This window comes from Ovis aries, chromosome 2, assembly GCF_016772045.2.
Source record: "Ovis aries strain OAR_USU_Benz2616 breed Rambouillet chromosome 2, ARS-UI_Ramb_v3.0, whole genome shotgun sequence".
Classification (NCBI taxonomy): domain Eukaryota; kingdom Metazoa; phylum Chordata; class Mammalia; order Artiodactyla; family Bovidae; genus Ovis; species Ovis aries.
This window is the reverse complement of record NC_056055.1, coordinates 234,360,715-234,387,725: the sequence shown is the minus strand read 5'-3', so window position 1 is coordinate 234,387,725 and position 27,011 is coordinate 234,360,715. Positions and strand designations below refer to the sequence as shown.

The 27,011-nt window shown below is 51.8% G+C and overlaps 2 protein-coding genes and 1 long non-coding RNA gene across 7 annotated transcripts in view; 2 read left to right on the top strand and 1 right to left on the bottom strand.

Annotated features, from left to right (window-relative positions):
- The window catches only part of ZNF362 (zinc finger protein 362), a 40,098-nt gene extending 28,394 nt beyond the window's left edge, over positions 1-11,704 (top strand). For all 5 annotated transcript variants that reach the window (XM_060411368.1, XM_042244413.2, XM_027965325.2 and 2 more), the window contains 3 exons: positions 6,322-6,400; positions 6,502-6,660; positions 9,881-11,704. In XM_060411368.1, coding sequence (XP_060267351.1) covers positions 6,322-6,400; positions 6,502-6,660; positions 9,881-9,997 — 355 coding nt within the window. In that variant the 3' untranslated portion in view covers positions 9,998-11,704. The remainder of the gene's footprint in view (positions 1-6,321; positions 6,401-6,501; positions 6,661-9,880) is intronic.
- Positions 11,705-16,868: 5,164 nt separating this feature from the next.
- A3GALT2 (alpha 1,3-galactosyltransferase 2) lies at positions 16,869-26,790 on the bottom strand. Its single transcript, XM_015093608.4, has 5 exons — positions 26,707-26,790; positions 21,398-21,481; positions 21,103-21,192; positions 20,680-20,817; positions 16,869-18,107 (listed from the first exon to the last, which is right to left on the bottom strand). Exons 1-5 carry the CDS (start codon positions 26,727-26,729, stop codon positions 17,420-17,422), a joined length of 1,023 nt encoding a protein of 340 aa, XP_014949094.3. The 5' UTR covers positions 26,730-26,790; the 3' UTR covers positions 16,869-17,419.
- LOC132659348 (uncharacterized) lies at positions 17,962-25,894 on the top strand. Its single transcript, XR_009599666.1, has 2 exons — positions 17,962-18,657; positions 21,619-25,894. It is a non-coding gene; the product is annotated as an uncharacterized LOC132659348 (long non-coding RNA).
- Positions 26,791-27,011: the final 221 nt, after the last annotated feature.

Below are 27,011 nucleotides of genomic sequence, written 5' to 3'. Positions count from 1 at the left end.
GGGAATCTAATGCCTGATGACCTGATTCCGCATAATGGTGCGTTGAATAATTATTTCATCATATGTCATCATATATATTATGCCCCATATATCATTTTATTATAGATTATGTAACAATAATAGAAATAAAGTGCACAGTAAATATAATGGGATTGAATCATACTGAAACTACTGCCCTGCCCCTCTGTGAAAAAATTGTCTTCTGCAAAACTGGTCACTGTGCCAAAAAGGTTGGGGATCACTGTCATAAAGCATGTGTTATGACTGGCACCAATAAGTAGTTAAATCTAGGAGAAAAATCTTTTCAAAGACATTTCTCTGTGGATACTTCTCGTGCTGGTCTCTGTACATGAAAATAAATTGTTGGGTTTTTTTTCTCCATCTTAAAAAGTACACAAATATATATATTTATATTACATGTGATTATATATTACATATTATATTACTATCTATTATATTTATATAAATTATATGTAATTACATATATACACGCATAAAATTAACTCAGGGAGATTGAGCTTCTTTTCTTTTGATCTGCCAACTTTCTCATGCTACAAACTTCATGGACCACTGGTACTCTAGTGTTTGGCTAATTAATAAAATGCGGAGAGCACAAAACGTGCCCGCATTGGGAGCATTTGTAAAGCTGGGGAGCAAATCTTTGGTGCTGCCCAGTGGCCAGCTGGAAACTCCCAAGAGCGTCTGGGTGTGAAGGCTACCTTGATAATTTATTATTCTGAACTGGGGGCCTGGATTTGAGAAAGCTGGCAGAGGAGGCAGGGTCGGAGCGTCAGTCTGGTAGGAAATAAACCCAGGAGCAAGTGATAATTAGAGTCCTAGTGTTTTCAGAAATAGCTGTTTGTTTGAAAATAGTATTTAAGGCCGTGACCAAACAGAAAATTCACAGTCCCTTGAGGGGAGAGTATTTTGTCAGAATGTTCCTTGTTCAGGGATTGCTCTCTGCTCTTGAGGGCACAGTTCTTTTCTCCTCCTCTTTTTTTTCCCGAGTGATTTGAGTTCATAGTGGTTGGAAACTAAACGAGCAACAAAAGAGGGTCCTATCAACATTTAGAGACAAATTATTAGTCATTATGCAGTGGTGTATGTAATTAAACCAATGTGTCCTAATCCAGTGACAAAGAGGTGGGTGTCCCCAGTGCCCGCAAGTCCCAGAATCCTTTAGATAAACAAACCCAAAAAAGCCAAACATAAGGAAGCAACCAGATTCCAGGCTTCTTGTTTTCCACTATTCCACAGAGACTCCTGTTTTTTGCCCCTGGATCGAGAACCAGACAGTCAAGGCGTATAATCAAATCCATCTTCCTAACATTGTGCCAGCAATGAGGGGGGTAAAAGAAGGTCATGTCAAAACAGAACCAGCTCCAGGCACGTAATAAAGGCGGAGCTAGAAGCAGGTTGAGCCGGACCCCCTGGGAGTTGAGAGAGCTGTGCCTGGAAGCACGTGGGGGCTCGTGTAGTTTGAGTGGCTTGGCAGCTCTGAGTGTCTCGGTGGGACCTCCCTCTGTGAGAGGAAGGCACAAGACGAGAAAGGTGACTCGCAAAGTGTTTGCAGAAATCCACGCTTCGGAAGGATCAGCCCTGTAAGTTATAAACACCACGTGTCTTTAAGGAGCAAATGAACAGGAATTTGTAGTGAGTCTATTCATGGTCGAGACACAGCAGAGGTCTTGTGTTTCTGTAGATGAGGTAACACGTCTGGAGGTAACACAGCTGTAGATGCCACGACGCAGAAATCAGGGGTAACCTTGTTTCACGAGGGGGTTAGTTTATGAGGTCTGAGAAGGGGCTCGATGTTTTTACCTGTTTGGGGAACATCTGCGAGACAGTGACTCTGGTTGTGCCTGTTTACTCAGGCTGCGGAGTGGGCTTTGCCTCTGTTTCCCTTCTCCTGGCTTTGTGATGTTGTGTACATGTGTGATGCTAATTGTGGCAGGGTCGGTTTCTCAAGTGTGATGATAGTGACATCCTAGCAGCAACTGCTCCTTATCAGAGCATACAAGGTATGCCTTATACCTACTTTGCATATATACAAGGTATCCGTAAAGTCCATACAGGGTATCCATAAAGTCCTTACACAGTATGAACCTATTTCTCAATAAGATAATGAATCTGAAAAGTGCCACGGAGAGAGAACCATCTCAAGGGAGGTCCGGTTTTACTGTATCTATCATTGTTTTAGTTACAAAACACAGTGGGACTGAAGCCACTCAATGTAACATGCCGTTTCTTACCTGGAGGATAGAGGATAAATGGGAACTAATGACTTCTCGATAATTCTTCTTAAACATAGAATAAATTCCCCCTTTGTTTTTCATAAACTATCTTAAAAGAGACGTGAGTGTATTAAAAGCTAACATTGTGAAAATGTCTTAGGAACACCCTTTCTGTAAGTTACAGTCCTTAACAATCCATACTTAAAAAAATTTTTTTATTATTTTGGGGTGCGTCAAGTCTTAGTTGCGGCAAGCAGGGTCTTTCGTGGGGAGCACAGGCGACCTCACTTTCACTTTTCTGCATTGGAGAAGGAAATGGCAACCCACTCCAGTGTTCTTGCCTGGAGAATCCCAGGGACGGGGGAGCCTGGTGGGCTGCCGTCTACGGGGTTGCAGAGTCGGACACGACTGAAGTGACTTAGCAGCAGCAGCAGTACAGGCTCAGTAGCTGTGGCACGCGGGCTTAGTTGCCTCGTGGGATCTTAGTTCCCAGACCAGGGATTGAACCTGAATCCCTTGCATTGAAAGGCAGATTCTTAACCACTGGACCACTGGGAAAGTCCCTACAATCCTTATTGTTATCCCCATTTTAGAGGTGAGGAAATTGGAGCTCAGGGAGGCAAAGTCACTTGCCCAAGGCCACCCCGCTAAGAGGAGGCAGAAGTGAGATGCGAGCCAGAGTGCCAAGGAGCAGCCTGTGGCTTGGTAGGGGTGCGTGGGGGGTGGGGTTGGGAAGTCAGGTTGCAGAAGAAGGTGGGGCGAGGTCCAGGCAGGAGAGCAAGGTGAGTCTTCTGGATGCCAGGGTGAGCTTGGGGCGGTTAGTGGGGTGAAGGAGCAGCCCAGAGGCACTGATTTCAGCTCTGCCTCCCTGCACTACCCATGCCTGGAGTCGGTGGCGAGCTCCCCACATCACTACAGATGCTGGGAGTCGGGGCCAGTGCTCCCCTAGTGGGAAGATGCCCTACAAAGAGATGACTCATTTCGGAATTGAGGACATGGCCCTGACTTGAATTTCAGAGGCTGAAGAGCTTGGGGGCCAGTTATCAGGGGAACCGTGGCTCCTTGAAGCCCTTCTGAGCCAGCCCAGTGCTGAGTGCCATGCATAACGAGAGATCAGTGGCCAGAGGCAGGCTCTGGGCCAAAGGAACTCCTACCACGACCTGGGAGGCCGATGGATGTGAAAAATCCCATGAAGGCGGGAAATATGTGATGGAGGTTGGGGAGGATCATCTGGGTTGGGTGTGGAAGGGTCCATAGCCCTTTCTAGTGAGAGACGGAAATGGTGTTCCCAACTAGGGGAATGGCATGAGCAAAGGCTCAGAGGCTGGTGGGGGGCTGGGGATTTGGATTCTGTCCCAGAAAAGGGGGTAATGTAGGGGGTGTGAAGCAGGGCTGTGACAAGGTCGGATCCCACGCTGCTGCTGTGGTGGAGGTCAGGAGAGGAGAGGCTGAGACTGAGAGTCGAGGAAGGAGGCTGGGCAGCTGGAGCACGGGGGGTGGAGGCCAGAGCAGCAAGATCCGAAGCAAGGACCTGATGTCCCTGGAGAACCATCAGTCAGTCAGTCAACACACACTTATGAGATACCCCTGAGGAGTAGGTGGTGGTGATGATGTGAAGCGTAGTACTGCTGTCACTGACTGACTTCAGGAGGAAAGAACTCACCTTCCTATGAGGCCCTTCCTGTGCCAGGCCCTGGGATGATGGTGGTGAAGAGACCAAGAGCATTCTTGCTCTCGAGGAGGGAGGCAGCCAGTGTTGGTGACTAGACATTGACAAAGCACATGCCCACACACAGACTTCTGCTCAGGGGTAGGTGCAGGGGCCAGGCCTAGTCTGGGGGGCCAGGAAAAGCTTCCCCGATCAAGAGGCTTTTATACTGAGACCTAGAGTCTAGGTTCTAGCCAGGTGTGAGCTGGGGGAAGAGTGTGCCTAGAAGAGGAGCAGTCTGGATACAAAACGAAGGTAGGAAGGGACCTGAAATGTTCTGGGTGGGATGGAGGGGAGGCGGCAGGGCTGGAGCCTTGGGATGGGGAAGAGGCATGACCTGGGCAGCAGTGGGAGGCAAGGACTTTGGGGTGGGCATTGTGGGGTTTAAAACAAAGTCAGCCTACATCCTGGGGTGCCTTGGTCCCCTCTGCCACCTAACCCCTAGCTGACCGAGTTCCAAAGCCTTGGGGGGACAAGGATAGGATGAAATGGAAGGGTTCTGGCAGCAGGTGCAACTGGTCCAGGTGACCATTAAGGTGCTCCCCTTGTAGAGACGGGGTGCAGTAGGCTGGGGTGATGTCCCCAAACATGTGACACCCCAAAGTGTGCAGGTAGAATAGAGGTCCTCAGAACTGCAGCCCAGCTCCACCTGGCCTGTCTCCACGCAGCCTGAGATGCGCTGTCCCTGCCCTTGGGGCTCCCTGTCTAGTAGAGAAAACAGAGGAGGGGTGGTCACGTGCTGAGGATGCAGCCAGGGCACGGGGGGCGAGCAGAAGCATCCATCAGACATGGTTGCAGATGAGAAGTGGTCCTCCTGCCAGGACGCAGGGTGCAGGAGCAGAGAGGTGAGGCCGACCGCAGGTGAAGGGCCTTGACTGGCACTCTAGGGAATCTGGACTCAGTGTTCATAGTGGGCAGTCAAAGTCATGGGCTCACTGATGGCAGGGAGTGTTCCTTATTCCTGCCTGGTCAGCACAGGGCCTGGCCAGAGGGACCTTAGTTGTTTGATGAATCTGTTGATGGACAGAACAAACCAAGGGGTTGGGGCTTTTGGGAAGGAGGTGGACCACATGGTCAGAGCTGGATTTCCCCTTCTCATCTAATGCTTGTTGGCAACTTAGGCAAAAGAGGTCCATGTCTAGCCTGCGTTTTGTTGCCCACCTGCTTGGCACAAGATTTGCAGAGCAGATGACTGAAGCCAAGCCTAGGAGAGCAGGGAGGGCCTCCCATCCCTGTGTGTGCGCCACACGCCTGAGCCCCAGTTTTGCACTAGATCCCAGTCCCCCTCCATCCTCACCTGGCTGCTGGGCAAGTGCAAGCAGCAACAGCCATCAGAAAGCGCAGCCATCAGCCTTGAGGTCACTGCTCCCAAGTCTCCTCAGTGAGGACCCCCATCACCCTATTTAAGATTACACCTCCGACATGACCCCACTCATCCGCTTTCTTCTCAGAGCACTTATTACCTTCTACACACGCTTTACTTATTTATTTCATGCTTGCAGTGAGTTTGTCTGTTTTGTTCACTTACATGTTTTGAGCACCCAGGGTGGTTCCTGGCACACAGGTGCCCGACATAGTAATTGTTAAGTGAATGAATAATAATAATAATGGTAAGTGGTGATGGAGTGCTGACTTTGTGCTGATATTTGGCTAAGCCCCTTTGCATATTATCTAATGTAATCTTCACAAAGCCCAGTGAGGCAGATGACTGCATTTTTATACCCTTTTTGCAGTTGAGGAAACCGAGGCTCAGTGATTTGACCACGGTCACCTGGCTAGTAAATGGTGGAGCCAGGATGAGAACAAAAAGGGGCTCACAGGAAGGACACAGAGGGGCTGACCTTCAGGGCCACCCTGCCCTGAAGTCTCTCAGTAGCTGGGGTGACCAGATAGCCACATGGGGGGGGGGCGGGTGGGCAGGACAAAGAAACTGGGGGCCAATTGGGGAGTTGTCTCCTGAGAGAGGCAGGCAGGCAGGAGAGATCCTGGCAAAGCTGTGAATCTGTTCTTTTCAGTGGGTTGGTCTGCAGTTGACTTTTTTAGAAGAGGGGCAGAATGCAGTCAAAGCAAGCCCGCCATGATGATTGCGAGGCCTGAGTGGGTGCTGGTGGAGGGCTGGGTGTAGTGGGGCCCTGTGAGGAGCCTGGAGGCTCTGGTCACAGACCGGCAGTGGGAAGCTGGAGAAGAAAGGACAGGGCTGATCTTTGAAGTCCCAGCTCTTGTCTGGGGCTCACTTGGGGTAGGGGGAAAGTGTGTGGAGCGGGGAGCCTGGGAGGCTTGGGGGCCAGAGGTGTGGGGCAGGCCAGCCAAGGGCTTGGGGGCTGGAGCTGGCCTGGGGGACCTGCCAGGGACTCCACCTTACTGGGCTCCCCATTGCAGAATCCACACAGGCGACAGACCCTACAAGTGCCCACATCCTGGCTGCGAAAAGGCTTTCACTCAGCTCTCCAACCTCCAGGTGAGTGCCTGCCTGCCCACTCTGCCTGCTAGGTGCACGGCTCCCTCCACCCTCTCCAGGGGAGCTCAGCTGCCTCCTGACCCCCGCTGTGCTCCCCACAGTCTCACCAGCGCCAGCACAACAAGGACAAGCCCTACAAGTGTCCCAACTGCTACCGGGCCTACTCGGACTCGGCCTCCCTGCAGATCCACCTCTCGGCCCACGCCATCAAGCACGCCAAGGCCTACTGCTGCAGCATGTGCGGGCGTGCCTACACCTCGGTGAGTGCCAGGCCCCTGGGAGCCTCTCCCTCACCCCAGCCCCCTCAGCCCTGTACTGATGCTCCCATTTTCCAGATGAGGAAACTGAGGCCCTGGAAGAGGGTAAGATCACAGTGAATGTCAGAGCTCGGCCATCCACTTCCCCGTTCTGTTTTTGGCTGCCTCAGGCTAAGCTCCCCTCAGGCAGCCTTTAGCCTGGGTGCCAGAGGTGTGGTTTCCTCCAGGCAGTGGTGGAGGAGGGGCTGTCACCCTGCTTCCCAGGGCCAGGGAAGGAAGTGGGCCTTTTCCCCACTGGGGAAGCTGCAACCCCTGTCATGGCCACAAGGGGGCATAGTGACCTGGCCCAGGAAAGGCGATCTACCAGGAAAGGTCTAAACAGGGCCAGAAAGGTGCCAATCCCCTGTCCTCTGGTGGGAATTTCCCTGAACAACGGCCTTTCAGACCCAGGAGAGGGAGTCCAGGTGAGTCACTCATGTGTGTCCTTTGGCCTAATCAGATATTCTGGTTAACAGACCCCCACATGTCCCAGTGATCCCCAAGCCTCAGTTTCCTCATCTGTAAAATGGAGGAGCCAATAGTTCTTAACTCATAGCACTGTTGACTGAGAGTCAGCTCCTGATAGACCTCAGCTAACACAGTTATTTATTTACCCAGTGTTTTCTGAATACTTGTGCCAGGCACTTGGGAATCAGGATGAATCAAACAGACATATTTGTTGCCCCCAGGCAGGTTAGGAGTCTACTGCTGGAGACAGACGTTAAACAAGTAGCCACACAAGTGAATATGCAGTGACCAATCACGGTGACTGCTCTCCAGCAGGCTTTCTCGACCTTGGCCCACGTTGGCGTTTTTGCTGGGGGTGCTGCCCTGAGCATTATAGGGTGTTTAGCAACATCCTTGGCCACATTCCACTTAGCAACCGCTCTTGGAAGAGGCCTCTAGACTTTGCCAAATGTCCCTTGGGGGAGAAATTGCCTCTGATTGAGAACCTCAGCTATAAAGGAAAAAAAGAAACATATGTTTTGAAAGACAGCTGCAGGAAGGATAAAATGGAGTTGGGGAAGGGAGATGGTTTGGGGTAGGTGTTTGGGGTAGGTGTGTGAGGAAGTAACATTTAGAAGAAGGCGTGGGGGATAATTGGCCAGGTGAGGAGAAGAGGAGAGGAACTTTCCAAGCAGGGGGACAGTGAATGCAAACACCCTAGGTGGAACCAACGCGGTGTGTTCCAGAAACTGAAAAATAATTAGGTCACACGAGGCTGTGGGGCCCTGTTAGGAAGTTTGCATGTTTTCCCAGGTGGAGTGGGGACCCATGGGGAGAAGGCTGTCTAGGAGGGTTATTTTGAAAGTTCACTTTGGTTGGAGGGGGGCGCATGGATCGCACCTTAAAGGAGGGGTCACCAGCCTTCAGAGCCATGGTTCTTAGAGGGGATCTGAACTCTGGGAGAAAGGGGCTGTCAGATCTCACCTGGCCTAAGGCCTCACCCTGAACTGGGCCTGACGGGACTCCTCAGAACAATTACCTTTTGTGAAAAAACATTTTAGTGGATTGACTTTTAAGCTACTCTAATACATAAAAGAAACATTTGCGAATAGTGAGCCCTCACGTTTCCGCTGGGGCTTCCCAGGTGGTTCAGTGGTAAAGAGTCCTGCCAATGCAGGAGATACAGGAGATCCGGGTTCGATCCCTGAGTGGGGCAGATCCTCTGGAGGAGGAAATGGCAATCCACTCCAGTATTCTTGCCTGGGAAATCCCATAGACAGAGGAACCTGGCGGGCTACAGTCTGTGGGGTCGCAGAGTCAGACACGATGGAGCATGCATGCATACTGCCATCAGACCCCAGGACCTGGCATCAACCAGTCCTTCCTCAACCATATCCTTGTTTTTTGAAATAAAACTGACATCATATTGTTCCATCTGAAAATTTTCACTTTGTGTCTTTAAACATACTTTTTTTTTTTAACTTATCCACAATACCTTTATAAAACCTTAAAATGATTCACCATAGTCCTTAATATCATCAAATACCCAGCTGGTATTCACATTTTCATTTGTCTCATGGATGGCATAATTTATATTTTTATTTATTTATAAATTTTATTTTTTAATCAAGATCCAAATAAAATTCTTACATTGTACTGGGTCAGTGTAGCTTTTAAACTGCTCTTCCTTGCCCCCACCCCGATCCCTTTTCTTTGCAACTTTCTTTGCAACTGCCTTTTCTTTGCAACTTACTCACTGAAGAATAGTCTCCTCGTTTGGATTTTGCTGATTGCTTCCCTTTGGGGGTGTTTGATAGCACTTTGTCACCACATTTGAGGGCTTCCTCTGCCCGATGTTGAGCACACTGAGGTAGGAATTCAAGACGTGGCAGATGGAAACCAGAGCACCACTTGGCAGGTTAGTGTGAGGGCCTGTGGGTCTGCAGGTGAGCCTTGGGTCACCTCACCCACCCAGTCTTGGGTGCCTCAGGTCAGACTCAGCCGAGGCTGGGGCAGTGCTCAAAGGATGAACCGAGCCTGCCCAGTTTATGCTTCTAAAGTCACCAGTCAGATCAGGCCCCAGTTCTTCCCAAGGGAGGGGAGAGCTGGGGGATGCTTCTGCTGGGGCTCCCATCACCACCTAGAATGAAATGTAGAGACTAGGGAAGCAGTGGTCCCTTCAGCCCTACTGCTTGCTAAGAGCGTTACCCTCATCACCATAGCTACCCTGTGAAGTCCTTCCTTCCCCATCCCTGCCTGCAGAGGAGGAAACTGAGGCTTGGAGGGGTGAGATGACTGGTCCAACGTTCCACTGCTGAGAAATGGCAGAGCCAGGGTCACCGGAGGCCTGCTGCTCCACCCTCACTGGGAGCACCGGCCAGATGGGGGCAGATCTGCTCCACTGGACAGGACTCCACTGCAGCCAATTGGTTAATGGCCTTGTCCTAGAGTTCCAGGTGGTCACTGCTGAGGGACGGGCCTGATGCCTGCCTGCTCTCTAGTCAGCACACAGTGGGCTCCGACTCTGGTAAATGAGCCAGCCTCCACCACTGGCAGAAATGCAGTACCCTGCAACCAATACCAGTGCCCTTCTGGCACCCGCAAAGCTGTGGCTGTCCACCTCTAGCCGGCTCATCTACCCAGGAGCCCTCCAGCGGCCGCTTATAGGAACTGCAGTTCCCCCTGGGCCCTTGCCAGCAGCTCTTTTTAAATTCTGAATCTTACCCCCTGCCCGCAGGAGACCTACCTGATGAAGCACATGTCCAAACACACGGTGGTGGAGCACCTGGTGAGCCATCACTCGCCCCAGAGGACGGAGTCCCCCAGCATCCCGGTGCGAATTTCCCTCATCTGAGCCGACCCGAGGCGCCGCCCCACCCTGCCCACTGGCAGACACAGACCCAGGCAGCACCGGCCCGACTCCCTCCAGGGGCCCTCCAGGAACAGCCGAGCTCTCTCATGACCTTCCTGACCTTCCAGAAAGCCTGGGCCGCAGAAGCCCTGCCCGGTCCAGCTCCGGGGGTGGCCAGGCCAACTGCAAGATTCTGGACTGTTTTGGTGGCATCCAAAGACGATCTCAGAGCACTTTGAACCTCTCCGCTGGGTTTTCCTTTTCTTCCCCCATCCTTCACTTGCTTCACTGTTTTTTTGTTTTGTTTTGTTTTAAGTTTGTTTTGGAAAATAACAAAAAAAAAAAAAAAAAAGATATTTATTGGCCAAGAAGTTGGTGCTGCTAAGACCGAGAAATGGAAAGAACCGGACAGATGGACACAGAGACCCAGAGGGCAGCGTGGGACCTTCTCTTGCCACGGCCTCGGGTCTTGAGGGGAAGGCACAGGCCTGAGAGTCTGGACCGCAGTGGGGCTCCCCGGTGGGAGGGGCAGGAGGCAGCTGGAGTGAGCCACTTCCCCCCGCCGGCTGCCAGCTCGAGCCTCCAGAGCTGCGCCCTGGGCATCACTGAGCAGAGGGACGTGGCAGCTCCCAGGGCTGCCCGGGCTTCAGGAGACAGATGGAGAGGGGCCGGGAGGTCCGCAGGACCAAAGGGTGCAGGGTTGGCTGGGCTGGGCGCAGGCCCAGGGAAATGGGGTGGGGGCGGGCTGGGTAAGACCGGTGCCCCCACTGCCCTGAAGACCACCCCAGTCTACCTCAGTGCTGGCCAGGAAACCTATCGGCTACCTCTCCCACCATCCCAGACTGTGGGCAGCGGGGGAGGGAGTGGGCCTGGGGCAAGGACCCCCTCCGCTCTGCAGAATTTCCTCCGGTTGGGGCAGTGCCCAAGGAGGGGTTACTTGTCTTCCCTGCCATGGAGGGGGATCCCCAGCCCAGGCCCTAGGCCGCTCGGCAGGGAAGGGATCCTCGGGGAGGAGGGTCCCAGGAGCAGACCCTGCCCTCAGCCCCCACAGACACACCCCAATCTGAAAGCCATGCGTGTCCGTGTATATAGGAACTATGTACAGAGCCCGGAGAAGCCCCCTCTACATCCCCTGGGGAAAAAAAAAAGAAAACTAGACAGAAACTCATCTATATATTCTGTATCTGGAGTTCCGTTTTGAATATTAACTGTGTTATTTTTATACACTTTTTAAGCCTTAACTCGCCATTGATTTACCAGTTTAACGTCTCCCGGGGTTTCTTTTCCCACGGGGTTCTCCGCCCCGCCCCCCACCCCTTTGTTTGACTTGCGTCTGATACTCAGTATTGTAGCTTTTCGTCCGCATGTTACTACCCTGTAAATACGCTGTTATACATACTGTTAACACCCTTCGCTTTTTTCTATGGGACCTCCAGGCCACCGTATTTAGAACTAGTTACCTTATTAAAAAAGAGAAAACAGTCTGCTGGCTTCTCAGTCTGCATCGTGGTGGCAGGGAGGTGAGGGCAGGTGCTCCCCCCCAGTGCGCTTCAGGAACAAAGTTTGCGTTCTGTTTAAGAAACGGGGTGGGGAGGAGAAAAAGGTCAAATGTGGGGGAAGACCCTAAAGGGGGCAAGAAACAAAGGAATCCCAAACCCTCTGCTCTTTGTATTTCTCTGTTGTGAAGAATAAACTGTACCTGCAGCCGGGTGGCAGCGGTGTGTGTGCTCTGTGCGAGGGCGGGGCCGGGGGGCACCTTTCCACGCTCCTCTCCCCTCCCCCGACCCCCCCTCCAGAACTGGGAAGGAAGGGAAATGGCCTTTCTCGTGTCCGTCACTTGCAGCCAAGAACCACGAGGGCTCCAAGGAGTGCAGTCCTCGATGGTGACTCAAGGTTGAGTCACTTTCTGTCTCCCAGGGCCAGCTTGCTAAGCTCTGGGGGAATTCCTGCATTTCCCTCCCAGGCAATCAAAACATTGACACCCCCCACCCCGACCCGACCTCGCCATGGGGAAGCTGTGTGTGAAGGGGCCTTCTTGGTCCCCTCAGTCACTACGATAGCTGGAGGCTGTGAAACAAGCTGCTGATGCTGCTGCTGCAGGAGTCCCAGGATGAAGCTGACTCTGAGCAAAGCCAAGAGGAAAGCTGGAGACACATCAGGGAGTCCTGAACCTGGCTCAGTCCCAGCACTGACTTGTTACGTAAGCCAGTAAATCCTCATTTGGGCTGTCCTTTCATTTTCCTCCAAGAGTCAGTTGCTAAACGTTGACCAGAACGCCACTGGCTGACTCTCCAGCCAGAAATCTCCATTTGGTGAGTTAGGGACAAGTTAGGAGCTGGTGGGAAAACCCTATGTAGGCAGGGGTGGGATGGGGTGGGGTGGGCTGTGTTGTGCCGGAGACAAGCAGGAGGACAAAGGAGGCAGAGAAGCAGAGATGGACAGAAGAGATGGAGGGCAAGTGGACCCTCAGCCCCTGACTTTGTCTCCATCTTTTGGCTAGCTCTAATTCCCTGCTTGCTCACACATCAGTGAATTTATTCAGTATTTATAAGTTGCAAATGGTGTAGCTTCTCTTCTTTTCACAGCTATTTGTAAGGCCTCCCCAGACAGCCATTTTGCTTTTTCACATTTCTTTTCCATGGGGATGGTCTTGATCCCTGTCTCCTGTACAATGTCATAAACCTCTGTCCATAGTTCATCAGGCACTCTATCTATCAAATCTAGTCCCTTAAATCTATTTCTCACTTCCACTGTATAATCATAAGGGATTTGATTTAGGTCATACTTGAATGGTCTAGTGGTTTTCCCCACTTTCTTCAATTTAAGTCTGAATTTGGCAATAAGGAGTTCATGATCTGAGCCACAGTCCACTCCTGGTCTTGTTTTTGCTGACTGTATAGAGCTTCTCCATCTTTGGCTACAAAGGATATAATCAGTCTGATTTCAGTGTTGACCATCTGGTGATGTCCATGTGTAGAGTCTTCTCTTGTGTTGTTGGAAGAGGGTATTTGCTATGACCAGTGCGTTCTCTTGGCAGAACTCTGTTAGCCTTTGCCCTGCTTCATTCTGTATTCCAAGGCCAAATTTGCCAGTTACCAGGTGTTTCTTGACTTCCTACTTTTGCATTCCAGTCCGCTATAATGAAAAGGACATCTTTTTTTGGGTGTTAGTTCTAAAAGGTCTTGTAGGTCTTCATAGAACCATTCAACTCTAGCTTTTTCAGTGTTACTGGTTTGGGCATAGGCTTGGATCACCATGATATTGAATGGTTTGCCTTGGAAACGAACAGAGATCATTCTGTTGTTTTTGAGATTGGATCCAAGTACTGCATTTCGGACTCTTTTGTTGACCATGATGGCTACTCCATTTCTTCTAAGGGATTCCTGCCCACGGTAGTAGATATAATGGTCATCTGAAAGATATTCCCATTTGAATGCAGAGTTCCAAAAGAATAGCAAGGAGAGATAAGAAAGCCTTCCTCAGCGATCAATGCAAGGAAATAGAGGAAAACAACTGAATAGGGAAGACTAGCGATCTCTTCAAGAAAATTAGAGATACCAAGGGAACATTTCATGCAAAGATGGGCACAATAAAGGACAGAAATGGTAAGGACCTAACAGAAGCAGAAGATATTAAGAAGAGGTGGCAAGAATACACAGAAGAACTGTACAAAAAAAGATCTTCACGATCCAGATAATCATGGTGGTGTGATCACTCACCTAGAGCCAGACATCCTGGAACGTGAAGTCAAGTGGGCCTTAGAAAGCATCACTACAAACAAGGCTAGTGGAGGTAATGGAATTCCAGTTGAGCTATTTCAAATCCTGAAAGATGATGCTGTGAAAGTGCTGTACTCAATATGCCAGCACATTTGGAAAACTAAGCAGTGGCCACAGGACTGGAAAAGGTCCAATCCCAAAGAAAGGCAATGCCAGAGATTGCTCAAACTACCGCACAATTGCACTCATCTCACACGCTAGTAAAGTAATGCTCAAAATTCTCCAAGCCAGGCTTCAGCAATACGTGAACCGTGAACTTCCAGATGTTCAAGCTGGTTTTAGAAAAGGCAGAGGAACCAGAGATCAAACTGCCAACATCCGCTGGATCATGGAAAAAGCAAGAGAGTTCCAGAAAAACATCTATTTCTGCTTTATCGACTATGGCAAAGCCTTTGACTGTGTGGATCACAACAAACTGGAAAATTCTGAAAGAGATGGGAATACAGACCACCTGACCTGCCTCTTGAGAAACCTATATGCAGGTCAGGAAACAACAGTTAGAACTGGATATGGAACAACAGACTAGTTCCAAATAGGAAAAGGAGTATGTCAAGGCTGTATATTGTCACCCTGCTTATTTAACTTATATGCAGAGTACATCATGAGAAATGCTGGGCTGGAAGAAGCACAAGCTGGAATCAAGATTGCCAGGAGAAATATCAATAACCTCAGATATGCAGATGACACTATCATTATGGCAGAAAGTGAAGAGGAACTAAAAAGCTTCTTGATGAAAGTGAAAGTGGAGAGTGAAAAAGTTGACTTAAAGCTCAACAAAACGAAGATCATGGCATCTGGTCCCATCACTTCATGGGAAATAGATGGGGAAACAGTGTCAGACTTTATTTTGGGGGGCTCCAAAATCACTGCAGATGGTGATTTTTTGCAGCCAGGAAATTAAAAGATGCTTACTCCTTGGAAGGAAAGTAATGACCAACCTAGATAGTATATTAAAAAGCAGAGATATTACTTTGCCAACAAAGGTCCATCTAGTCAAGGCTATGATTTTTCCAGTGGTCATGTATGGATGTGAGAGTTGGACTATAAAGAAAGCTGAGCACCGAAGAATTGATGGTTTTGAACTGTGGTGCTGGAGAAGACTCTTGAGAGTCCCTTGGACTGCAAGGAGATCCAACCAGTCCATCCTAAAGGAGACCAGTCCTGGGTGTTCATTGGAAGGAATGATGCTAAAGCTGAAACTCCAATACTTTGGCCACCTCATGCGAAGAGTTGACTCATTGGAAAAGACCCTGATGCTGGAAAGGATTGGGGGCAGGACGAGAAGGGGATGACAGAGGATGAGATGGCTGGATGGCATCACTGACTTGATGCATGAGTTTGGATGAACTCCAGGAGTTGGTGATGGACAGGGAGGCCTGGCGTGCTGTGATTCATGGGGTCGCAAAGAGTCAGACATGACTGAGCAACTGAACTGAATGGAATGGTGTAGCAGCAGGTAAGTTAGTTAACCTCTCTGTGCCCGATTTTCTCATGGGTAATATGAGGAAAATAATAGTAATTTATAGGATGGATATGCGAATTGAATGAATCAATAGATACTAGGCTTAGAACTGTGCCTGGCACACAGTAAGTACCCAATAAATGTAATTGTTGTTATTATTTGATGTATCCTTGATGAATCTATGTCCTTTATGATCAGTGAGCTCTGATTACAGAGTGTTATGCACCTCGTTAGGCAGGCTGGTTGGCTCAATGAGGTGCATAACACAGAGGGCTGTCGAAGTTTGGGAATTTGGACATCTGAGCTGGCGTCGCACTAGGGATGGCTGGACAGGTGAAGATTTTGCATGTAGCAGTGACACGACGGGGACTGGGAGTCTGATTTTCACTGGCTCACCTAGAAGCTCTCAGGAGCTTATTAGGTCCTTGAGGGTCGCAGGATGGGTGCTGAGAACAGTGATTGACAGGGATCCTGAAGGAGCTGCAGAAGTTTATCCTGGCTCTACAGCCCCACCCCCATGGTGGGCCTCTGGGCCAAGTGATCATCCACTCTGTTCCCCTGCAGCTTCCTTGACCCCTCCCCCTCCTCAGAAAGATCTCAACCCACCACAGGAGGCTGCTCCAGCCCAGCTGCAGAAAACCCCTGACTCCTGCCATCACTTCCTCTTCAAAACATGAAATGGCTGGCCTTTGCTGATTCCTCTGCACCCCTTGAACTTGCTGGAGAAGAGGCAGGCAAGGAGAGGGAGAAGGCAAGTTATTTTCTGGAGTGTCACAACACCTGCGCGGAGGGTGACTGGCATCCCCACTTTACATGTGAGAAAACAGACTCAACAAAGGTTGAGTATCTAGTCCACAGCCATGCACAGTCAGAAAGGGAGTTGATTCCTAACCAGGTCTTACTGGCCCGAACTCAGGTCTCTGCTGGCCGAGGAGTCGGTCTGTGTGGCTTTTAGTGAATGCTGCAGGGTAAGGGGGACAGTCTCCCACCAGAGGAAGGGATGTCAGCTTATAGTCATCAAGTCATAACCTATTCTCAGGCACACCTGGCCTGTTCTTAGCTCTAACCCAGAATCCAAAAGGCCTCCTGGGTTCTGCTAATCTAGTTTAGGCAGGAGACACTGGGACCTAGGAACTGCTTTGGAGAGAGTAGATCATCATCAACTGTGTTGATAAAATGTTTGTAAAAATGGTGTGAGAAAATGGTTAGTGTGTAAAAGCCATCAGAGTTGGCTTACAGAACTGTTGTCCCACCTGGAAACAGTGGAGGCTGTTAAAAATTGAAGGTCTAGGAGAACACTACAGCCATGGTTCAGGAGACCCAAAGGGAAATCCCACCCTCTCTGGGCCTCTAGTTTTCAGCTGTTAAGACAATATCTCAGGGACTTCCAGCAGATAACTTCCCCAACTCTGCAGCTATTTCCCGGAGGGAACCACCTTTCCTGGAAGGCCTGATGACATCATGCTCCCATTCGGAACCTGCATCTTTCTCTACTGAGGATGAAGAGTCTGGAGAGCAGCCACCGATAAGGAAATTTATCTCCCAGACACTATGGCTAAACAGCCGTGGGTCCCATGGCGAGGAAATGTTATTTTTATGAATTTGGATTCTCCAGGAGAAAGGGCCACAAGGACACTGTGGAATAATGTCTTTTATTATTGTATTGCTTAAATATGTACAAACCGTGCCGAGAGCGGGGGAGGTGAACCGGATGCCACTGTGTTTCTCCATCTGGGGCTCCTGCCCAGCGGCAGCTATTTGGCCTGCGGGCCCGTCCTGACTTTCCAGTTGCTGACCTCACTGACTGACTCACAGATGCTCTGGGTCCTTAGACAGTTACGTTCCCTTTTTGGGCCTCAGTCCCACTTTTTTTTTTTTAAGTGGGGTTATGAGGAAGGGGCTAAAACATCTCTTCGGGAGTGGGGCCTCTGCTGAACTCAATAAGGTCAGAAGTGAAAGGTTTCCAGGCAGCTGGTGGTGCCTGGGTTGCTGTACAAAGTTGGGGAAGGGATGGACCGCCCGCCTCGGAGAGGCACTTCCCCAAGGCCAGGCCTCCTCCAATCCCCCGCCCCCCACCCCCGCAGCCAGGCAGGTTTTCCTGCAGTCTTTCTGTCCCTTCCAGCTCCACACCCCTTCCAGAAGGGGCCCCGCCGGCATCTGGGACCTCCAGGGCCCAGGGCACCGCTAGCTACGCAGCAAAGCATACTCCTTGGGCGCCCAGAGCAGGCGCGGGCGGCGGATCTCGGCCCGGCGGCCTATCTCGGGGCTCCAGCAGAACTCGGGCGACAGCAGCTTGGCGGGCTTGTGCAGCCAGAAGAACTTGTTGAGGTGGCTCTCGTCGTGCCAGCGCGCCTCCAGGCCGCGCGCGCGGTCCCGCCGCAGGCCCCGCGCGCAGTGCGCCCTCAGCCGCCGCAGGGCCGCCACGCTGCCCCCGAACACGGCCGCGTGGTAGTAGAAGTCGCCCTCCCCGGGGCCCAGCGCGGCGGCCGAGCGCGCGTCGCGCTCGAAGGGCAGCCGCCGCTGGGGCCAGCGGTAGTGCCAGGCGTGCAGCTGCGCCACCGACTCGGCCAGCGCCTCAGGCCCGAAGGCGCCGCTGAAGTGCTGGTCCACGTCCATGCAGAGCACGAAGCGCGCCTCGCGGCCCAGACGGCCGCCCAGCGCCGCTTGCAGCGCGCGCATGCGCGCCATGGACACGTCCTGCCAGCGGCGCTCGCGTGCCACGCGCTCCACGCGCAGCCGGCGGCCCGGGCCCAGCGGCACGCGGGGCACCGCGGCCGGACGCTCGGTGAACACGTAATACACCACGCGCTGGCCCACCATGAAGTGCTGCTCGGCCGTCTCCAGGAAGCGCTCCAGGTACTTCTCCAGGTACCTGCCGGGCGGGGCGGGGCCGGGCCAAATCAGCCCGGCCGCTGCGCCCTCCGGAGCACGAGGAGTCTTCGGGCTTACCAGCCCTCCCCATGTCCTTCCTGGGATCCTGCAACCCCAGGCCCCGGAACTCCAAAACTATTCAGCCCCAGAGTCGTCCGAGGTGAATTAAAAATCATTGCCCATTGTTTGCCATCCCTGCCCACAGGGGCTCTGTGTCCCTGCCCTTGAACATGGCACTCCCTGACCGCGTAGGTCAGTAGAGTCCCAAGGAAGGGACGCTGTTCTGGTCCTTGGGAGGACTGGCCCGTTACCCTTTGTCTCTTTAGAGCTCTGGCCCTTTGCTTAAGCACTCTGAGGCTGCCACGAAGTGAGAGAGCCTGAGCTAGCCACGGAGAAAAGCGCCCCCTGGTTTTCCGCAGGCTACTGGCCCGGTGGGGACCCAAACGTTTGGGAGCAGGGAGGGGCCCCATCTGCTGAGCCCTGTCGGAATTCCTGAGCCACAAGACCGTGAGCAATGTCATTGAGTTTGTGGTGACAAACCACAAACCTAGGTAAGTGGGATGTTTGCAATACTAGTAACTTTCTATAAACACACCTTGGAATCCTGGGGTCATAAAATAATAGTAATAATGCCTGATATTTTAGAACATTGATCGTGTGGCAGACAGTTTTCAAAGTAATGTGCATTATCTCATTTAATCTTCACCATTATTATCTTTATCTCAGGTGAGGAAACTGAGTCACAAAGAGCTTTATTAACTTGTCCAAGTGTACACACAGTTGATAAGTGTGAAACCAGGATTTGAACCCAGCCTGGCATTAGAGCCTGTATCCTTACCTGCACTTGCTCTATTCTGGGTGGAACTGGGAGAAGCTGGAGTTAGAGACCTTAGAAGCCTCAGCGTCCTATGTTGGGTTTATAGAACCTTGGAACTTAGGACCCTGAAACTTCTGGTCCCAGAGACTCTGGGTCCCTCAAGCTGGTGGAAAGTGAAAGTGTAAGTGAAAATCGGTACAGTTGTGTCGACTGTTTGCAACCACATGGACTATACAGTCCGTGGAATTTTCTCCAGGCCAGAATACTAGAGTGGATAGTCTTTCCCTTCTCCAGGGGATTTTCCCAACCCAGGGATCGAACCCAGGTCTCCCGCACTGCAGACAGATTCTTTACCACCTGAGCCACAAGGGAAACCCAAGAATACTGGAGTGAGTAGCCTATCCCTCCTCTAGCAGATTTTCCCGACCTAGGAATTGAACCAGGGTCTCCTGCTTTGCAGGCGGATTCTTTACCAACTGAGTTATGAAGGCTGGTGGAGAAACCCCTTACTCAGCATCCAGAACAGAAGTGGGGGCACCAAGGTCCTGGAGAGGCCACAGTTCTGCCCGCCTGGCTCCCTGGTCAGCCCTTGTCCTGTTTGCTCCGTGGCCTTCCAGGGCCCCTCCTGACTTTCTCTCCCTTCCAGAGTGTGGGGGACAAATTTGGAGGAAACTTGAGCAGTTGTCTGGGGTGTCTGATGACAGAATTCCTTCCCCAGACTTTTGCATATCTTTTTCTGGATGCAAAGCTCTCACTGCCTTCCCAAAGCAGCCTGTTCCATTATTAGAAACTTTTCCTTAGATTGCCTTAAACTCTACCTCTCTGTGCCCTTAGATTGTAGGATCTGATTGCTCCTCTTAGGCAGAACTTTGCATCACTACTGGAAGGTGAATACCAGCTTGGAGAGCCTGCTGTCCATAATGGGGAGATAAAAAAGTCAGTGCCCTGAGATTTCTTCTCCACCTACCACTCAGGGCTCCTTCTCCATACCTGGGGGCCCCTCATATCCTCAATTGGCCTCCTGTCCTGATTCTGTCCCCTCCCCACTCAGTCACCTGCCCCCATGGCCTCTATCTCGACTTGGTCATCATCAGTCTGGGCCCCCCACCAAAGCTGCAGCCTTCGCATGTCCCACTCTGGGAGCCCCCATCCTTCCAGCCCATGTCCTGTGATACCACCCCCAACAGCCCTTCCTCAGAGTCCTCTGGTCTGCTGACGCTGCCATTCTCAGCATCTCCCTTTCTTCACATCCCTCTTTACCCAGCCCAGATTCCCTCTCTTGCAAAAGCCCTCAGCTCCCCAGTCCCTCTCCTGCCATCAGAATTGCTTGGCCAACCTCCTGCTTCCCCTTGTTGCGTGCTGTGCCTGAGCCACTGGCCATGGGCCCTTCTGCCGCCGGGCCAGCCCCTCTGTTTACCCAGTCGTTGTCATCTCCTCTCACAAGTCTCACCTGAAAAGACCATTTTCTCACCGAAAACCCAAGGCCTCCAGATGGATCTGCCCCAGACCCTGGGCAGATTCCTTCTCGGTTGTGATTCTGAGCTCCTGGCTGCCTGTGCCGGGTGGACTCCATGGCGTTGGTGTCCAGGGAGGAGGGGTCTGCCCTCGCCATGGGGGTCTGGGACAAGGGGTGCTGTCTCTGCTTCTCCTTGGCATCCTATGGCCCAGGATAATGGGGTGCCCCACTCGCTACATCACATGCACCCCCCCCCCTTCTTCCTGCTAGGATGGCACCATTTCCCTCCCCAGGCCTTACCTGCCTACAGCAAAGACAGTCAGACCCACGGTGAGGTTCCGCTGCACAGCCTCTTGCTGGGCCACGTCTGGGTCGAAGGTGCCATCCCAAATAATGGGAGCCCCCCAGGAAGTACAGGTTAAGACTTCAGGCCGGGCCCTGGCCGGGGCAGGGAGGGAGAGACAGGTTTGTCCATTTACCTGCTGGGTGAACGCTCACTGCCACCCCTCCTAGTCCTGGGCCCTCGGGACCACCCAGGCCCTGCCCCTAGAAATCTCTATCCCAGACCCAGCAGAGTAGTGGGAGACATGCTACCTGAGGGGGGCCCTGGGTGGAGTGCCAAGCCCTGCCAGGGTTGGGGATGCGAGAAGGACAGGGACACTGGGGCAGAGCTTGGTAGGGTGTGGGGGTGTTCTCAGAGTGGGAGAGGTGGTGGCTTCTCACCCAGGATCCAGGGGACCCGAGAAGTTGTCTCTCAGCAGGGGCGTTCTGGCCAGAGGGCAGACACCCATAGGAATGAGGACTTCCAGATGCCTGTGGGGTGGGAGCAGTAGTGAGGGGGGCGCCAGCCTGCTCAGGAGCCCTCTCTCTTTGCTACTTACAAGGAGGGAGAGCCCCCGAGGATGCTTATGCAGCCGTGACAGCTGCCACTCCCCATCCCTCAGGGGGGCACTTGGAAAGGGCCACTTGGACCCTGCTCCTGCTGGTCCCATTGCAAGGGCTGGGAAAGGGGTTATACCTGAGTATAGGAAGCCCGAACCGGAGCAGCCCTAAGATGCCAAGTGCAAGTAGGATCAGCTGCCAGAAGATTTTCTTCCAGGCCCTGGGAGGTGGGGAGTGAAAGTGAATGAAAGTGAAAGTCGCTCAGTCGTGTGCGACTCTTTGTGACCCCATGGACTATACAGTCCATGGAATTCTCCAGGCCAGAATACTGGAGTATTTTCCCTTTCTTTTCTCCAGGGAATCTTTCCAACCCAGGGATCAAACCCAGGTCTTCCGCATTGTGGGTGGATTCTTTACCAGCTGAGCCACAAGGGAAGCCCAAGAAGACTGGAGTGGGTAGCCTGTCCCTTCTCCAGTGGATCTTCCTGACCCAGGAATTGAACAGGGGTCTCCTACATTGCAGGCGGATTCTTTATCAACTGAGCTGGAAGGGGCATCAACAACTCATTAATATATATATATATATTTACATACACACACATATATACATTTATATATGAAAAATGATGTGATTTAATGTTAATATGAATATATTATTCTGTCATTTGGCACAGATATTGTAAAGTACAGAAGAGGGTAGATAGTGCAGTCTCTCCTGTTCTTAGCCACCCAGTCCCCTCTGCAGGGGCCTAGTCTATGCATAGACAGGCAAATATAAATACGGTAGCAAATTCTTTCTCCTTCCCCCCATCCCTTCCTTGGCTTTCCCCCCCACAAATGGTCTCTCAGGGATAAGCTGTTCTCCACCTTGCATTTTCCATGGACCATTATGTCCATCTGCATTCTTGAAGTGCTTCCTCACCCTCTTTTCCAGATGCTTAATATGCCTTTGATTGGGACGGCATCCTTTGCCTAACCAGGTCATTTCTGATGAGTATGTAGATTTGTAATTTTTTTTTGCTTTTTCCCAGCAGCAGATATGGAGGATAGTAACATTAGGGTGCTTTGCCTGGGTTGGATCGAACTTGGACGGGGAAGAGTCTGCGAGGGGATGCAGGGAAGTTTGTGGCTGGGGGTTGAGAGCATCTGGGGCTTAGGGATGAGTTGCTGGGCTTCCTGGAGGGTGGGCTGCAGTCAGGGGACTGTGTGTCTGTGGCGGCTCCAGTCATGGAGTGGGGTCCCTCCAGCAGAGCTCAGCAACCCCATTGCTGGCTCCAAGTAGGTGGACTTTGCGACTTGTCCGTAGTTGCTTGTTTTCTAGAAGGGCTCTGAAAGTTGAGAATTTTGATAAGCTCCTCGGCAGGGGGTGAGGGGGTCTCCTCCAGCTCTTCTCACCCCTGCTGGGTTCCAGTGTCTCTAGACAGACTGAACCCCTGTGGGGAGGAGCCTGGCCACTGGAGCTAGACCCCCAGGTTTGAATCCCAGGCCACCACTTCTTAGCTCTCTGACCTCGGGCAAGATTCTGGGCCTCTACACTTTAGCCTCCTCATCTAGACATGTACTTCATAAGAATGCCTACCTTAGAGGGCTGCGGTGGCTACTGAGCTCATGCTTGCTAAGTGATTAGAACAAGGCCTTGCGCATAGTAACAGCTCAATAAGCTTTAGCTATTGTTGATTATCATTCATACTATTGTTCTCAGCACAAACTCCCAGCTCCCCTCCTTGCCCTATAAAGTCCTTCCAAAATCTGCCTCCTCTGGTCTCTTCCAAGAAGGCAGCCTGATCAGACCCTGATCATGCCCCTGCCTTTCCTGCTGCCCCATGTCACTGTTCCTCAGCAGGTGTATCCAGTAAACAGATCAGAGAGGCCCCTTGCAGTTGTGTATGTACACACTCACCGTGCATCTCCGTTGGATGCATGCTTCTGTTCAGTTGGCCAAACCTGGGTGCACTGACCCCTCCCTCTGCCTTGCCCACTGTCTGTTGCAAGTCCTCAGGGTGTGTTGGCTTTGCCTCCTTGATCTCCCACTTTTCTGCCGCACCTATCCCCCCAACCCCCACAGTGACCTTGCCCGCTCATCCCCACCAGGACCTCCCTGCTCCCAGTTCCCCCTCCCCCAAACAGCCCCCAGAGTCAGCTCATAAAATGCCAGCTGCCATAACTGTGTCCACATTGCATGAGGGAAATCCTCAAAGGGGAAATGCATTTAGTAGGCAAACATATGGAAAGATGTTCACCCTCACTAGTAATCAAAGACTTACAGATTAGAACCAGGCGAGATGTTTTGCCTATAAAATGAGCACTTTTTAAAAAAGAAATGAAAATAGCCACGCTGTGAGAATACAGCGAGATAAGCACTCTTACACCTGCCGGTGGGATGTAAATCACTACAGCTTTTGTGGAAAGCTCCTTAGCTGTGGGAATTGAAACTTTCAGCAGTCATCCCCTTTAATCCATTCACTGCAGCTTCTGGGAACCTGTTCAAAGGAGACCATCTTCAGAATGGGAAAAGTTTATGCATCAAGATGTTCACTAGTTTCTGCTCATTCACGCATTCAGCCTATGCTTAGTGGTCACAAGCTCAGAACTGAGCACTGTGCTAGGTCAAGGATTCAGAGGTGAGCAAGACACTGACTTTGTCTTCCAGGAGCAGGGTCAGGAAGGTGTGATGGCCAGAAAGAGGGGAATGGGGTCAGAGGACAGATGGCAAAGAGAGGAATGGAACAGCATAGCAAAGGCTGTGATTAGTGTAAATACAAGAGAGCATTAAGGGCAAACCAGTGGATGGCACCTGAGCCTGGACAGATGGGGAGGAAGTCAGGGAAGCTTCCTGGAGGAGGTGCCCTTTAAGCTAGGACCGGAAGGATTAGAAGTTATCCAGGCAGAGAAGGCAGTGGAGGGGAAAGGGAGGTCCGTGAAAAAGAAACAGCAATGTGTAGAAGTGAGGAAGTGAGAGAGAGCTTAGAAAGCATGTGGAACTGGTAGGTCCTCCACAGGGGTGGGTGGAGTGTGGATGGGGAGTGATGAGAGGTGAGGCTGGGGTTAAGCCAGAACCAGATCACCCAGGACCCACAGTCTAGGCTAAGGGGTTTGGACTTCATCTTGAAGCCCTGGGGAGCCCTTTTCAGGGTTTTCCCTTCAAAAAGTGGTGCAGCCAGATTTTTATTTGAGAAATACTCCAGCCTGGACATGGAGTGGGAGGCAGGGGGCATGGAGGCAGGAAGACAGGTCAGTGTTGGCAGTGGGTTGGGAGGAGTAGGTGATGAATGGCTGTGGAGGTAGGGTGGGCAGGACTGGGGGACTAGCAAAGGAGATGAAGTCTACTAGTCTGGTAGGCGTTAAGGCGCCCAGAAGGCAGGCAGGCAGCCTCAGGAAAGAGTTCTGGGATTCCCCCGGAGGGCAAGGATGCTGTGGAAGAGGGAGAGAGCCAGGGAGGAGAGCCAGGGCCCAGCACCAAGGACACAGCTGGGGGCAGGCAGGGGGCTGAGTGAGCAGAGGAGGAAATGGAGGGCGGGGCAGGGGGCTCTTCCCAGAAGTCTGACGGTAAAAGGAAAGAGACAGGACTGGAACTGAAGAGGTTGAGGGATTGGGGCTGATGGAGGGGTCTGTGTTTCTTTTACGTAGGGAGACTTGAGCTTGGTTGAACAAGGGCTGGAGAGCACCCGTGGAGAAGGCATTGCGCGGGCTGCTCAGATACAACTGGAAAAGGCCCCAGTGTCCAGTGAAGTAAACTTTTTATGAAGATTCTGTAGTCACATGGAAAGATCTTACACGAAAACCTTCATTGGAAAAAGCAAGATCTAAAATTTATGGGCACTGTGATTACAGGTCTAGTAATCAAAACATGCACCAGAGGACTGAAAGGAAGACATATCTGTGCAATAGGTTATGGGAGGGTATTTTTTCCTTTATTTTCCCTTCCACTTGTCTCTGATATGCTTTTATTGCTTCTTTTAATGAAGGAAAAATACAGAGCCATTTAGAAAGAGCAAGCAGTTTTAAGCCTTTCTAGTGACTGCAAGGTGAAGTCCACCTCTCTCAGTCCTGCCTAGAGAGCCTACAAAATCATTTCACACACTCACACCAGACCCAACTTTCCCATTCTGGAAATGAGACTGCACAGCCGGCAGGCCAAGGTGGTTCTCCTAGCATTGCTGGAAAAAGCAGATGGAGATAAACCACCCCAGTGTTGGTCCGTGGAGAGGAGGATGAATGAGTAATGCATCCCCATGCAATGGAGAGCAGCCTGGCCGTTGAAAAGGATGAGGTCGGTGGATACGTGCTGTCTGGAAAAGAGGGCCTAAGGGACTCAGTGGAAGAGGAAGTAACAGAACTGTGCATAGAGGCCGACCTCACTTCTGTGAGGGGAAGGCTCCCGTACCCATGGTCCTGTGCATCTGTGTTCTTTTATAAAATGTACACAGATGTGTACATCTCTGTTCTTTTATAAAGATGTAGGAGAAAATCTGGAACAGCATTACCCAATAGAAATATAGTGTGAGCCAGGAATATAAATTAAGTTTTTCTAATAATAGTAGCCATGTTAAGAGTGGAAAGAACTGAAGTTTTAATAATTTAATCCAATATATCCTTTCAATATGTAATCAATATAAACATTATGGAGCTATTTTACAGTTGCTCTTGGAAACGAGACTGCCCCCCGGAGGGACACCAGGGGGTGGGTGGGCAAGGGCAGGAGACGCTGGAGCAGAGCCTTCTCCGCCATCCCATGCTCCTAGCCAGCCCCTCCATCCAGGGCAGCCAGGCAGAGCCATCCCCAGGTGGTCCAGGTGGGCTCTAACCGTCAGTGCTGGGAGGGCTCTGACACCTAGGCCTTCAACGAGCACCCACCAGGCCCTGCCAATCCCTCCTCCCATGTGCCGGCCTGGGAACCCTAGTCCACAGAGGCTTCTGCCTGACCCACTGTTCCCAGTTCCTTGCTCAGATTTAAAAGGACCCCCCAGCCAGCTCCCACCTGCAGGAGGCCGTCTCTCAAGGCCAACTCGCACTGGCTCCTGAACCCTTCTCGCTTTCAGGTGGTTAAAGGTCAGTTGTTCGTTCCTGAGTGGGAATGCCTTTGCAGGCCTGGACGGCCACTCCCAGTGGGAAGAGAGCTCCGTTTCAGTGGAATGTGCGCCCCAGTCTGTTCTCTGTTCACCATGGGGTCAGAGTCAAGGGCAGCAGGAGTCACCAGACTCTTCACAGGATACGAGGTCTCCCAGGATGCTGTCTTCCCCCACCGCCCCATTCATGCCCCAGACCATCTATACCCCACGGCGATGCCCCTCCAGCCACTTTCCCCCAAGGACCTCTAGGGCTCAGCTCGTTCTCAGCAGGTCAGCCTTGGTGCCTCCTCGACTGTTTCAGCTACCAGACTGGACTCCTCTCAGGACAGTTGTCATGCCCCATCTTCCCCCAGACACTAGCAGCGTCCCCACTCACCTGGGTCCTTCCCTGAAAGCCATGTCAAGGAGCAGGTGGGACAGCCTTCCAAGAACCACCTCAGCTGAGAGCCAGGGAAGAAATGACCTGGTGACTGGAACAAAGCCGTTCCAGGCCTTGTGTCAGAAGCCACGCCCCCAGGACCAAGTGGGATGAACTGCCCGGAGAGGACCCCCCACCCCAGGGCCAATCACCTGGAAGAGGGTGGATCTGAGTACGGTGGCTCTGGTTGGCCAGAGGCACCGAGCCATGTTGTCCCAAGGCTTTTTCCTCCCCTAGGGGGAGGGGGGGCCGGGTCCTTGTGC

Coding starts and splice junctions, on each gene's coding strand:
- A3GALT2 (XM_015093608.4), bottom strand. CDS start 26,729: ATGGCTTTCAGGGAAGGACCCAG. Junction 21,482..26,706: donor GCTTTCAGGGAAGGACCCAG/GTGAGTGGGGAC, acceptor CCCACCTCCCAG/GGCCTGGAAGAAAATCTTCT. Junction 18,108..20,679: donor ACTGTCTTTGCTGTAGGCAG/GTAAGGCCTGGG, acceptor CCCGCCCGGCAG/GTACCTGGAGAAGTACCTGG.